The following is a 13,991-nucleotide window of genomic DNA, read 5'->3' on the forward strand; positions in this document are numbered from 1 at the left end:
TAATTGCAGCAGTGGAGATACGTCCACAGGTTTGGCATCTGTTGTGCTGGCAGAGTCTGATGCTTCTTTAAGTTGGTCTGTCCTGGTCTGTGGGGAATTTGCTTCTGATGAGCTTAGTGAGGCTGGGCGGGGGGTGGTTGTTTGAAGGCCAGAGAGGGGGATTCAGAAAAGATTTCTTTCAGGATGGTATCCTCATCGAGTATGGGTTGTAACTGTTCGATGATAAACTGTATGGGTTCCACTGTGGGGTGACAAACATACAAGTGTAGAACTGAAATGGACCTCAACTGGTCGTCTAGTCCAGTCCCCTGCATTCAAGGCAGGACTAAGTAATAATTAGACCATTCCAGACAGGTGATGGAGGTTTTTAAGAACAGGTTAGACCAATTACAGAGATTCCACAACCTCCTTAGGTAATTTGTTCCAGTGCTTAATCACCCTGACACTTAGGCTTTGTCTACACTACACTTTCATTGTTAAAACTTTTGTCACTTAGGGCTGTGGAAAAAAGAAACAGCCCCCTGAAGGACAAAAATTTTTATGACAAAAAAGCACCCATGTGGACAGCATTTCGACAGGAGCGGTGAGAGCCACTCTCCTGTCGATGAAGCTATCACCCCTTGTTTGGGTGGTTTTACTGCATCTCCACCGCGCACCTTACAATGGCCTGGCTGCAGTGGCGAGCCGCACCAGTGTAAGGCATGCAGTATAGACATAGCTTAGGAAGTTTTCTGTATTGAAGCAGGTTCTCTTGGGGTATTTGCGTGGCCCATTCCATGATGAGATCTACTTCTTTGGCAAAGTGTCCTCGTTTGGCCTGGGAGCTTAAATGCAGAACTTTGCTAGATACTAAAAATTATGGACTGAAGAGACATTGATTTATGGCTTATTACAGCCATATAACCACTTACCCCTCTCCCAGCTTCCCCCACACTTTACTCCCCTATGACTGGAGAGGTGTTAATGGGCCACTTCACCTTTGAATGCTCCTGTGAAATATGTTTAACTACTTATGCTAAACAATCTGTTCACCTTGTATTTACCCACAACACTGAGCACATTCCCAGACCAGCAGAAGAGCTCTGTGTAAGCTCCAATGCTTGTCTCTCTCACCAAAAGCAGTTGGTCCAATAAAAGATATTCCCTCACCCACCTTGTCTCTCAACTGTATTGGCAGTTACTCAAGCTTTGAGAGTAGTTGGTTTAGCCTAAAATCAGTCAGGAATCTACTTCGGCTTTATCAGTTTAGCTTCTTAAATTGAAATAAAAGCATCTTCACCAGACAGATTTCTCCAGAAGGCAAGCCTGGAGATCCAGCAACTTTTCGGATACGTCATGAACCAGCCGTCAGATGGTAAAGACTGTCACTAATAACCCAGGCTGGATGTGAACCAGAGCCCTAGAGCTGAAAGGCTCCACATCCCATTCCCAATCCCTTAACACTGCCTCTGCCCCAAGCTTGGGTTTTTTAAAGACTGCTCACCGAAACAAAAGCAAAACAGAGGCCAGCTCCCCTTTGTACCAGCTGCTCACTCTCAAGCCGCTGTTTTGCCAGCATCATAGACATCAGCGTTGGCAGAGGAGAGTGTTCTTCCTGCGGCTCCTTTGCAGAACTGCCATCTACCCCATATAATGGCTGCTCCACTCGCCGCTGTAATACATTTAAAAAAATACAATAAACCTTTAAAAAAAAATAGAAGATTCTCTGGTTCTGCCAAAACTGTTGTCAGCAAAGCAGCAGCTCAGGAATGGCGAGCCAGCAAAGAGAGGATCTGTTAAAAGCAGGGCTCCTGGAAAGGTCGCTCTGATAGCAGTGGTCAATAGGAGTAATTGGAATAACATGTTTGAAAAGTGCTGCAATGCACGCGAATGTGCAGAACAGGATTCCCCTAGTTAACGGAAATAGCGCCCGTCTCCATGGTGCACATTCTGAGCTGCAAACACAAAGCCGTAACTAGAATATCTTAATTTAGGCCTTTGCACTCTTTAAAGGCTCAGAACAATGATCCCTAGCTCTTACAGATCTCAAAGCACTTTCGGTCAGTACCATCATTCTACAGATGCTTAGTACTTTTCAAAGTCATTTACAACCACCCAGCTTCACAAGAGGTGCAGGTATACCCATTTTACAGATAAGCAACTCTGCCTCAATTTACTTAAGACAAGCAAGGGAACCAAGTTCAGGATCCAGGAGTCATGGCAACTTGGCCCTCACTATAATGGCAAAAATAAACTGTAAGATAGGTAAAGGCTAGCCCTATTTCAAAGCTTTTCAGTGGGTACCCATATGCAGCTGCTAAGAGGAAACTACTTTCACATCTTGTACAGTAGTTTTCTAACTGTTGTGCACGGCTTGGTACCTTCGGAACAAATGACATTAGCTACACTGATCAGTACTTGGCATTCTGCCGTCGTAACTAGACTGTTTTACGTGCGATGGGGTAGGTCTTAAAGTCTGAGACTTCCCTTTCCGATAGAGAGCTTTATGGGATGGGGACATTGCAAGAGCTGAAATCTGAGCAGAGCCCTGTGAAATCTGCAACTGAGGGATAAGGGGATCTGAAGCAGGCAAGGGATAGTCTAGGAAAGCTGAGCAACCTTTCCTCCCTTAGCCCTGGGCACAGACTAGCTTACCATGCAGTGTGAATAACCACTAGTCTTTTCATAAAAGGTGCTTAACCCCTTCGTTACCCACACACTAATTCCCTAAACTGGGAATGATATTCAGTTTTACTTTTTCCCCTGTTCCTACGGTTGTTGGTTTTTTCTTTTGTAGCCAAAGCAACGGCGTTACAAATGCATGCTACTAGCACAACACAGGCATAAAGTTAAAGTACGGTTGCAGGAGAAAGGAGAACCAGAACTGAAGACAAGGAATCTGAAGAGCACTGTGTGGGGGGTATACAAACCCCGCACCAGCATGGAAGCGGTTAAGGAGCTGCTTTGGGCAAGGGTGGCCCTGCCCTTCCACACCTGCAAATCACTCCAGGATAGGAGGAGGAGTCAGAAGAAGGGAACTCCACTCCGAAGAGGGCAGCCCTGAGAAGGGAGCAGGCAGTTGAGCTTCCCCAGGGAGGATGAGAGTCAACTGAGCCCCAGCCCTTGCAGACAGGAGAACAGGGATTCCCTGCATTAAGATGGGAAACGAGAGACTTCCACTGGAGACCCAGTGCATTTGGGGGTGAAACGAGATACTGCCCCGGCCGCTCTGAACTAAGAGGCCAATATCCTCATGGAAGCCACCTACAGGTTCTCCTTTTCCCTTATGCTTTTATTTTACCTTGTCTGGTGACTGCAGACTGTTTTGTTTCTTTCACCTGGGACCATGAGGGGAAGAAACAACCAAGCATCCTCAGGTCAGAGGGCTGAGTACTAGCCAGCCCTACAAAACCGACACCTTGCAGTGTGCATGGGTGTGGGGCAATTAGATATGCATGCTTGTGCTCCCCACACAGCTCCTGAAGAGGGCACTCTGCCAACAGACTCATGACAAGCACCTTTGTAAAAAAAAAAAAAAAAAAAAAAAAAAAAAAAAAAGACAACTGACTTAGCCAATGCTGCCTGTGACATGAGTTTTGACTGCATGGGACAGGTTCTCTCCACGTCTTTATATACTCAATATATTAAAATACAAAAAAAAAAAAATGAACTCAAGGAATGACTGCCCCTCATGCACTTACCACAGGATCCCAGATCCTGGGGAGAAGAATGGTCTTGAATGTTGTGCATGTAAAGTGCCATCCATGAGGTGTCATTAAGACGTTTTTGAATTTAACTTTTCTTTTTAAAGAAGGGAGGTGCTGTTGTGTTAAATAGAACAAATGTACAAAATAATCTAGCAATATATGTTTTAATTCCCCGTTAACTTTAAGGCAGCACTGGAAGGGTTTCATTAAGATCTGGTGATGTATGATGGACTCTGAGGTCCAATCTCTCTCTTTTGTCGTACTCTGCAGGGTATAATGCATGGTCCCAGAGCACTCAGCACTGGAATTTAGACAAATATGAGTTTAGGAGGTATGCAAATGACTTCAAAATAGACTAGTCAGTAAAGCTCATGCGCTTCACTGTATCTGGTTTACTGTCAGTACGCTGTGCTCTGGAAAAGACTCCAAACTGCCACACTGTTCTCCTAATGCTCAAGGAAATCTGAGGATCAGGTCCAGGACATATTCAAAGGGTGGTTTTTAAGGGCACCTACACAATCATAACAGAAAAGCAGCTTCTGAAATATCTTTAAAAGTTTTTTAAAATATTGATTCTCTTCACATTTGAACCTTGCAAAAGGGACCAAATGGCACAATGAAACTTTCTCAATGAAAGAAGTGGGGCAGTGGCCATGCACACACATTGGAAAGCTTTTACTGATTATCCCAAAAAGCTACAAGCACCAAAAATCAGAGTGGAATAAAATATTTTTCAGCACTAACAACGATGTATTTGTATTTCAGTAGTTCTATGAACCCCAGTGAAGAACAGAACAACACTGAGCTAGGCACCATGCGGACACTGAAAGCCAGTCCCTTCTCTGGAAAAATCTCACAACCGAAATAGACAAGACAAAACTGTGCAGGAAGAGGGATGCAACAGAGAAGCAGAGTGGTCAGAATGGAAAATGTTAGTTCTACTTTTTCTATTACTAGGAACATAGGCCAATCCACAACCCTTTAAGACAGAACTTGTCTATACTATATCAAGAAATAGCATCTGGGGTTTGAAGTATGCAAGATAAACTGTTTAAGATTGGACTTGCTCCTTGGAAACAAATACATGCCCACATCAGGCCCTGGACAGCTGGTTTTACAGCTATGATCCAGTTTATTAGCTCTGTATAGACTGCAGGATCACTGAAACTAATTCAGAGACTAAACAAAATCCAGGTCCCTTTCAGTAACTGTGGTAACATTCTGCCCTATTTTGTTCAGAAAAATCTCCTATCTGGCATATCCACTGCATCATTTAGCACCTTCCTCAGAGGGAATACTTACTGGTAAGGGATTGGATAAGGAATGCTGTGGTGAGGATCGGGCGACAGGTGGCACGCTTCTGCCAGGACTGGTTCCTGGACCACTTCCCCCAGCAAACTGACCAAAAAGATACATATGATCAATCACTTCATAAAGATACTATGCTTAAGCAAGTTTTTTGGGTGGAAAGCTGCATAGAAGCTGCATATTTATCTTAAAGCACAAAGACCTTCCCTATAAGCCCTAGCAACCTGTTTCAGTGGACACTGAAGACAACAAAAAATAAAAAATTCACTGACTGAAGTTTGGCCATTTACAAAAGAGAATGAGCACGAACTGTATCTATTATAGAATCATAGAATATCAGGGTTGGAAGGGACCTCAGGAGGTTCTAGTTCAACCTGCTGCTCAAAGCAGGACCAACCCCAACGAAATCATCCCAGCCAGGGCTTTGTCAAGCCTGACCTTAAAAACCTCTAAGGAAGGAGAGTCCACCACCTCCCTAGGTAACCCATAATACCAAGAGGTGACTGTGAATGCTTTCAGTGGTTAAATATCCACAGCTACATTAGACAGAATTTCTTATTTTAAACCAAGGGATATGGTTCAGGATAAGTCAACTTCTAACAATACAGGAAGACCTTCCCATGGCCGGTATGTCTAATTGTGCCCTTTATGTACATGTGTGTGGGCGGGGTGGGGAGAAGACGACATGCACCTTGCTCTGAATCATCTGTTGTCAGTCAGGAACAGTGTATCAGATTCGCTGGCACTCTGGTCTAATCTGGTATGGAAGTTCCTATGTTCCTGTACTATGGCCTGTGCCATGCTTTAACTGAGCAATGTCTGAAGACAGTAAGGAAGAGGTGCTAGCAAAAGCACTGCTAACTCCAAGCCAACTAACTACTCAGAATAAAGTGAAGAACAAGTTGTTAGGGATGAAAAGTAACAGGCTTTAGTTTGGACATGCTAGAAAAGAAAACGTGCCAAGAATATATATTAAATGAGTTTTCTTAAAGTTTTTAGAGGTACTCATCACCGTTTTGATATCTCCACTCTGTGCTTGGTGCTGGCCTCTCAGTGGGGCTAACTTCTTAGTCTTGATCCGCAATGACTTAAGATCCTGCTGAACTCTGAACAGGATCTGTCCAACTTAAGTTAATGGGACTCAACTGGCAGATTCCTTTGCAGGACTGGGGCTTTTAATATCACCGCAGTGGGCTTGCCAAAAGGATGCTCAGTCTCATGAGGCAAGGTTCAGATCCCAAAAGAAGTCAGCTTCAAAATGGTTTTAAAGAGATTGCTATTTATAACATTTAGTCAGTCAATTGTTTAAATTTAAGAAATAGAAATTAGCTTAATTTAGAAACAAGATTCAAATATTCTGCCCTACTCAAATTCATAAGCCTATCAACTGGATACAGCGAATCCCCTATACCAGAAGCTATGATTTAATGCAGTGGTGAGATAAAAAACAAAAATACCTCAAACAAGGATTTAAGAACAGATTTCTCTGAAAATTCAATTTTAAGTTAGCTTACCTCAAAATAATCACTAATTTTATGTCCCCTAGGAGTGCCTTTTCCTGGAAGGGAAACAGAAGGAGGGCAAACTTGATTTGCAAATGTAAACATTGGATGCCATTTTGAGAAACCTATTCATGTAAATAAAGACGTACACTTAGGTGTTCCTTCCATCACCTAGTACAGAAGAGCTTCTACGCAGCAATAGTTAGTCCCGGGATTAGAATCTCTACACCTTTTTTTTTTTTTTTTTTTTTTAAATTAGGAGAGTTGACAGTTTGACTAATTCCAAAATTGACACAGACCCAATTAGATGACATTTGTTTCTCTGCAAATAACAGGGGAAATATTTGCTCTCACATGCAATGTGGATCTTTCAAAACTTCCTTCAAAGTAACAGCATAATAAAGGTTACTATATACAATCTACTCTTGCCTTTACGTAACTTACTGTACTCTATGCGAGTACATTAAGCCTCCCACAATCCTTCCTATGAGAGCTAGAGAGAGAACGGTGATTTAATACAGATTCATTAAAGTTTAACTGTTGTTCCACCTCTTTCCAAACACTATAGGTACAGTCCACTATCAATAGAATCTGTTATTTTGTTGTAGGAGCAGACTCCTACTGTCAAAATAACTATTCCTTCCATCCTCCCAACGTTCATCCACTAAGAGGAGAGTGAGAGCTTGGATTGAAATCAGGCTCTCTTTTCTTTAAGACGACATTTGCTGTTTTATACTTTTGAGTACAACTTGTTCTCTAGCTGGTTGTTAAAGTAGATTTCCAGTGTTACATGGAACAAGATGTATAAAATGAATGAATGCTTTTCAAAGTACAGCAAAAATGAGAGAGATTTCAACTGCAGACTGTACCCATGTGACTAAGCACATGACATTCACATAACCCATATGAGGACCCACATCCAGTCTCTCCTTGTGCAATCTGGCCCAATGATATCTCCAATAAGAATTCTAGAGTTCAGAAGTAAACACGAATGCTGCAGTAAGTTGTTGGAGGACTGAATGTTTTTCTTACAATGGAAACAAGGACTCCCAGAGGAGTACTACACTATCACAGAAAGTACTTCAAATAAATTCCTAACAAGCTACCTGACACACCCCTGAGATGAACCATTACTCTCCTTAGACACCACAACTCTTTAAAAAGTGAAGCCAATTATCAACTGGTCCGAAATCCTGTGAAGGGTCAGGAGAATAGGTTACCTTGACTGGTCTCATACGCTTCTGCTTTTCTTTTCCTGTTCCGCTGGTCATTCTGTTTCTTCTCGGGAGTCTGTTAAAAAATACTTTAAAATTAACATTTCTGCTGTTATTCCAGAATTTTAAAAAAAAACCAAAATACTAAATAAATAGGCTGCAGGTCCCCAGTGGTCGTTCCAGTTCCCAAGTGCATTAGTTTTTGCACTCAGTACTTAGACACTACCTTCAGACCTACGCACAGCAAAAATAAGAGAACATGTTAGAAATCAGAAGGGGGTGAGAACAGGGAGAGATTATTTTCTATTTTAGACATAGTAGGACTGATTTTCCATTGCCCTGTACATCATGTAGTCTTTTAGTCTGCTGCAGATCAAGCATAAAATTCAATCAAATCAGAACGGCAGTGTTTAACACCCACTTTTCACTAGTCTAAATGGCTACACAAGATACAGGGCAGTTGAGAATTGAGCCCAGTCTGTTTATGTTCCAAGGATGGGATTTTCAGAAATGCTTAAGTGAGTCAGGAGCTCAAGTTACATTGCCTTTCAATAGGACATATGCTCCTAAGTCACTTCAGCACTTTTTTGGAAAATCCCACCCAACTGACTGCAGCCCATTCAATAACTGATTTCTAGTGCTCTTAGTACCTAGGTGCTGTCTCGCATAAGTTACACGAAAAATCGTTTACACATTATGTGAAGTGTTTCAGATGCAAGGAATTCCTTCAGCGGGACTTCAAGTTTTGTTTCCTTGTGTCTTGCTTTGTTTTGAAGTTCTATGTATTAGGAAAAAACCTATCAAATTTACAACAGAGAAAAAGCTGGTCATTTCTATCACACACATTTTACCCCAAACCGGTCCAAAATATTTTCCAAGCTATTTGTTTACACATGATATAAGCCACCACTGAACGACAGAGGAGGAAAGCCACAGTTCCCATTGCACAACAAAGGGTAGAGAAATCTTGGCCAAAACTTTTGTGGCAAATTTAAGATTCATGGTTCTTAGAAACTGATGTCCACGCAACAAACAGAGAAACCAACCTGCCTACTTTGAAACAATAAAAGAATGAAGCTGCCACAGCCAGAAGTTAAAACTAAGATCTGAGGGAATGTAGGAGGCCATAACATGCCAGCCCTAATGGAGATGAGGGTTGGTTTTTGGTTTTCTTTGGAGTGAGGGGGCAGAAAGGGTTGTTTGGCACTTTAAAAAACCCAACACACCGTGCATTACTTTATAGAATGATAACATCAGTACGATGAACAGACCCTCACTGACAACATTTTGATAACGGCCACTATGTAGATACAATATTGGTATAAGAAACCACTGACTCAACACAAAGTCAAAGGAATCTGCACCTCATCGTTGATAGGAGCATCTCACAAATACCCTCGTGCAATAGTGACTCCAAAGGCTCTGTAACAGTGTTAATAAGATTACAACAGGAGACTGCAAGTGTATTTTAGCTTCATATTGTCCTTAAATTAACAAAATTCAATGTTAAGTAGTCATTCTCGCATTCACCCAATTGCACAAGAGGTAGGCTATATAAGATCACCTACTCACTGCTAAAACACCACAGACTGAAAAGCGAAGAGTGGCAGACAACTGGATCTCCTTAGTTAATCTAAGTCAAACTCACTAGAAGTAGACCGTAAAACCGGAGCAAAACAAAAATATGCAGATACTTAATACTCATGATCTTCAAACAATTGAAGACCATTTCCTAATTTACTTACCTGTCAAGCCTAGAGTTCGAGATACTGTGTATTCTTACAGTACTGACTGCACCAGATACTTGATACCTGTACTGTAATGTATTAAAGGGGAAATATGATCCAAAACTCGGCACTTGGCTGGTAAGTGAAGTAGGAAGTTATCTTATCGTGGGTTTAAACAAACTATTTAAATTTAGATACTGCATTACTAACTGGCAATCTTAATTTAAATTAAAAAGTAACGGCAGTTCAACTTTGTTGCTTTAGCAGTTCTTAGTCCAAATATAATGAAAGTAACCAAGAGGAAGCATGTAATACTATCAGGCCTTATTTCCTTTTCATTCTACAGGTCAGTTTATATAAATCCTTATCTTCTTGTACATATTTCTAAAACTTCACGTATACATGAAGTATGAAAGAGGGTGGGGAAAGACTTGGACTTTTCTAAGCAGGCTCCCTTTTATTTTGGTCTGCCCAAAACTGCAACTCAAAACAGCCACCAAGTATTGCAAACAGCAATTGAGGACTTAGTTTCACAAACCACCATTCTAACTGCAGTAAAACCACCCTCCTTTTTTTATCTTTAAGAAAAGCATCTGTTATAATGAGAAAACGTCAACTAGGTGGGCCTTGCAGGATGCTCTAACATCCATACAACTTAGACTCCGTCTAGATTCTTCTAGTAACCTGTTCCACACAAAAGCCCTGAACTAGGAAATCATCTTCAGCTCACAGAATCCATTCTGGGCTTTGTTAGCCCATTCACGTTTAACCTATAACAGATGACTATTAGGAACAGTGGCTGCTTACCTCCAATTCTTTATCACTCAGAGAGCCCACGCTGCACAAGCTCTGATTGGAAGACTCGCTGTTCAATGGACCCTACAGGTGGAAAAACAAAAACAACTTAGAGACAATTTTCATATAAGGCAAGAAAGCTGTGGACATGTCTTAGCTTCAGTTCAGCCTTTAAAACACTTTGCAATGACAGTCTCATGCCCATTTGAAATATCACATTCTAACCACCATGGTAATGTTAGTAAAGGTCTAAAACAATTAGCTTGTGAAAGAAAACATTTTGAATTGCTGAATAGCAAAGCAAAGCAGCTCTTCCTGCAAGCACCTGCTTTTCCCAGGGCTAAGAATTTAAAGGTATTTCCATTTGGCAAGCTGGCTATTACTGCTGCCATGTGTTAGTTGTACTGGTTGAGATTGCAGGGAACTTCTCTTGCTACACTATTTCTGTCATCCTTGACTGACCCAAAAGTAGAGATATTTGCTCCCATCACACCAAAAATTAGTGTCCAAAAGTAGACTTTGGGACAGACTTACAAAGGTATTTAGGCACCAAAAGATGCTGATGGTCACCTCGTGGGATTTGCAAAAGTGCCTAAGCCAATTAGTGGTCCATCTGCATCACAAGGCATCTAAATACCTTTGTAAATCTGGTCTAAAGACTGCAGCAAATCCAATCTAAAAGGAAACTGGAGTGAATCACACAAATTTGCTGCTGCAGTTAGGTGTAATACTCTCACACAGAATAATCAGTTGAAAATTAGTTAGGTTATCTTCCCAATGACATAAAAAGTCAAAATTAATGATTCAAAATCTTTACTGAGGAGTGACAAGACAAAGCTACCCCTTCAGTCGGGTTTTTGGTTTTGTTTTTACTTAAAATTTTCCTCGTTGCAAAGGAGGATGGTGGGTTGGGTTGCAACATATAAAGGCTTACGCTACAAGATGATTTTAATTAGCAAACAGAAAGGGTAAAGAACATGAAGCACATTTTCCAACCGGAGCAGTGTATAGGCAGCATCCTAGATTTCAACATTAACATCACCTCATGGCTCACTGAAAGAATAAGCCTCGCTTTCTGGCCAAGAGAAACCTCCTCCCTTGGTGTAAGCTGTATCTGCTATACTTGTGAGGCACTCAAAAACAAGAACTCTGATGCACCATCACAGAAACGGCATCACCACAGTAGTTCATTATTATACCAAGTTAATTCTCCGTATGAGTGAAATGGAGACTGTGCCGAAATAACAGCATGACCAAGCCAGATTTGTGAGGAAACCCTTCCCCCCAACCTCAGCTTTATATACAGAACATTCCAGGAGCACTTGCACAACTATGTTTAAATAAAGTTAAGGTTGTGATACATGCCAGTCAGAACCAAAAAGTTCAAAGTAAGGCCAAATTTCAGCAGCTGCAAATCTATATTACAACTTTAATGTTAAGCACTGATTTGTTTATCTGAGTGTGTAAAGAGGCATAATAAGGTGTTCTGGGGAAAAAAAAAAAGCTACACTGGAGTAGTTTGAAAGACTATATTTAGGACTCAACTTTTCACAAATCTAAAGTTCTTTTTTAAAATGTAATTTTCTAGACTATACTACAAATTATAAATCCCTTTACTTCCTCCCCAAAACCATTTATCTGAACAAAAAATGGTTTTAAGCTAAAAAAATGCATTCCTCCCTAAAACACGACAATTTAAAATCTAGCTGATTTTAAAATTTATTCACAGTAAGTTGTTTCTTGATAGAATCTTGTACTTTAATTACCACCCGGGTGCATTATTTAAAATGACCAAGTGATAAACCCCTGACAACAGGATTTAACAGAAGTGCCAATGCTAACCTTCGAAACAACCTGCAAGTGACATTTATGGCAAGTGATGACAGAAGGTTAATCTCTTTGCCCATGTAAAGAAGTTTGTTTATAAACTTCACAAATGATGCCCTCTAAAATCCATCATTTCCTTTTATAAACCTGAACCTCAACAGTATCGTCGAGACGTCAGCATTTGGTACAATGTTAAAGCTTCGCTTCCACACCTTACTAAAGCTTATTAGGTGCAGAAGTGTCTCATATTTGTGCCCTGCTTCAGACATATTAAGGATCTATATTATGATGAAGATGAAAGTGAATGTTCTTCCCACAATCTCGCTGCCTCCATTTCACTCATGGAGAGTAAGCGACAGAAACATATGTTCCTAAAAGGCCACATTTGAGCTTTTCAGAGCAGGTTGTGCTCAAGATATTCCATTTGTTTAAGGAGGTTCTATATTTCATCCCACTGACTTGTATTCTAGAACAGCCCAGAGGGGTGACATGATGTAGGCTATGGGCAGTCAGAAAAAGGTATGTAGAAATGTCAGATATGTAAGCATCCTCAATGATGTACACAGACCAACCCTATTCGGTTTGAGTTAAAAAGTTGTTTTCTTAACCGCTCACCTGAAAACACAACGTGGAATCTGAAAGTCATGCAGTGTTCTTCTGACCTTTGACACCATCACCAAAAATAACTAATCTGCCTCTGAACATGGCTGGTTTAATTAAGGCCTAGGTACAGCTATGGAAGAGCAAGCTGGAACTGAATCTGTTTCACAAATCACCAGAATAGTTATTAAATTCTAATCAGTTTCTTGAAGGACAGAATTCAATGCTGAGTTCAATTCTACCTTACTTTCTTTATGAGGCTTCTCTCAAAAGCAGAACTCCTGTTGAAAATCACAAGAGACAAATATCCTCATGCCTCCAACACCAAAAATATATGGTGAAAGAGAATAGACAAGTAGTCCATTCTTCTATCTTATACCATGGCTGAAATCAAAGTATATTCAGGCTTCAGTTCTACATGAATAGCATTATACACTGCATTTAAAATGCAGCCCTAGAAGAGAAACAATGATTAACAGGGAACAAGCCTGTCTCTACAAAAGCAGTTTCTCAGTGAAACCTAGGCTCCCCCTCCTCCAGTGGTTTATATAGCACCTTTTATCTTAGGCCCTTAACCATAGTTTATAGACAAGGAACTGAAGTTAAACAGCTGGTTTATGTATCACAAGGCAAGTCAGCAAAGGACTCTGGAACAGAACATCAGTTTCCTGACTCCCAGTCCTCTAACTATTACAGCACATTGCCTTCTCTGACCACTAGAATATATGCTAAACAGGAGAGGTGAAGATTTCTGATGATCCAGAAAGGCTTACCTATGTTCCTTATCAGAGAGGTAGCCGTGTTAGTCTGGATCTGTAAAAGCAGCAGAGAATCCTGTGGCACCTTATAGACTAACAGGCGTTTTGGAGCGTGAGCTTTCGTAACTCCTTAATAGGATCAGAGGGGTAGCCATGTTAGTCTGGATCTGTGAAAGCAGCAGAGAATCCTGTGGTACCTTATAGACTAACAGAGGTTTTGGAGCATGAGCTTTCATGGGTGAATACCCACTTCGTCAGACGCAGGACGTCTGACGAAGTGGGTATTCACCCACGAAAGCTCACGCTCCAAAACGTCTGTTAGTCTATAAGGTGCCACAGGATTCTCTGCTGCTATGTTCCTTAGTTCTCAGCTAAATCTCTTCTCACAATGCTACCTGAGTTTCCCCAGTCGTCTAACCAGACGCCCACTGATCTTCATGGTGACATGAGAAATCAACTGCTTAGCAAAACTATTTATAGCAACAGGTTTAGATAAATAGTCCGTAAGAGTTTATACATTTTAGATGTTTTTCCCATTCTAACTATATGTAGTTCCAACTCCTATATTCATTCC

At 41.0% G+C, this 13,991-nt stretch overlaps 1 protein-coding gene across 3 annotated transcripts in view; it reads right to left on the reverse strand.

The window, feature by feature from the left end:
• TLK2 (tousled like kinase 2) overlaps positions 1–13,991 on the reverse strand; it is a 54,994-nt gene that overhangs the window by 32,989 nt on the left and 8,014 nt on the right. The window contains exons 3-7 of one of the 3 annotated variants that reach the window (XM_032805471.2): positions 10,245–10,316; positions 7,717–7,786; positions 6,509–6,552; positions 4,989–5,084; positions 1,484–1,651 (exon numbers count right to left, since the gene is read on the reverse strand). In XM_032805471.2, coding sequence (XP_032661362.1) covers positions 1,484–1,651; positions 4,989–5,084; positions 6,509–6,552; positions 7,717–7,786; positions 10,245–10,316 — 450 coding nt within the window. The remainder of the gene's footprint in view (positions 1–1,483; positions 1,652–4,988; positions 5,085–6,508; positions 6,553–7,716; positions 7,787–10,244; positions 10,317–13,991) is intronic. The other 2 variants (XM_032805473.2, XM_032805474.2) reach the window with 2 other exon arrangements.

This window comes from Chelonoidis abingdonii, chromosome 21 (assembly GCF_003597395.2).
Source record: "Chelonoidis abingdonii isolate Lonesome George chromosome 21, CheloAbing_2.0, whole genome shotgun sequence".
Classification (NCBI taxonomy): Eukaryota; Metazoa; Chordata; order Testudines; family Testudinidae; genus Chelonoidis; species Chelonoidis abingdonii.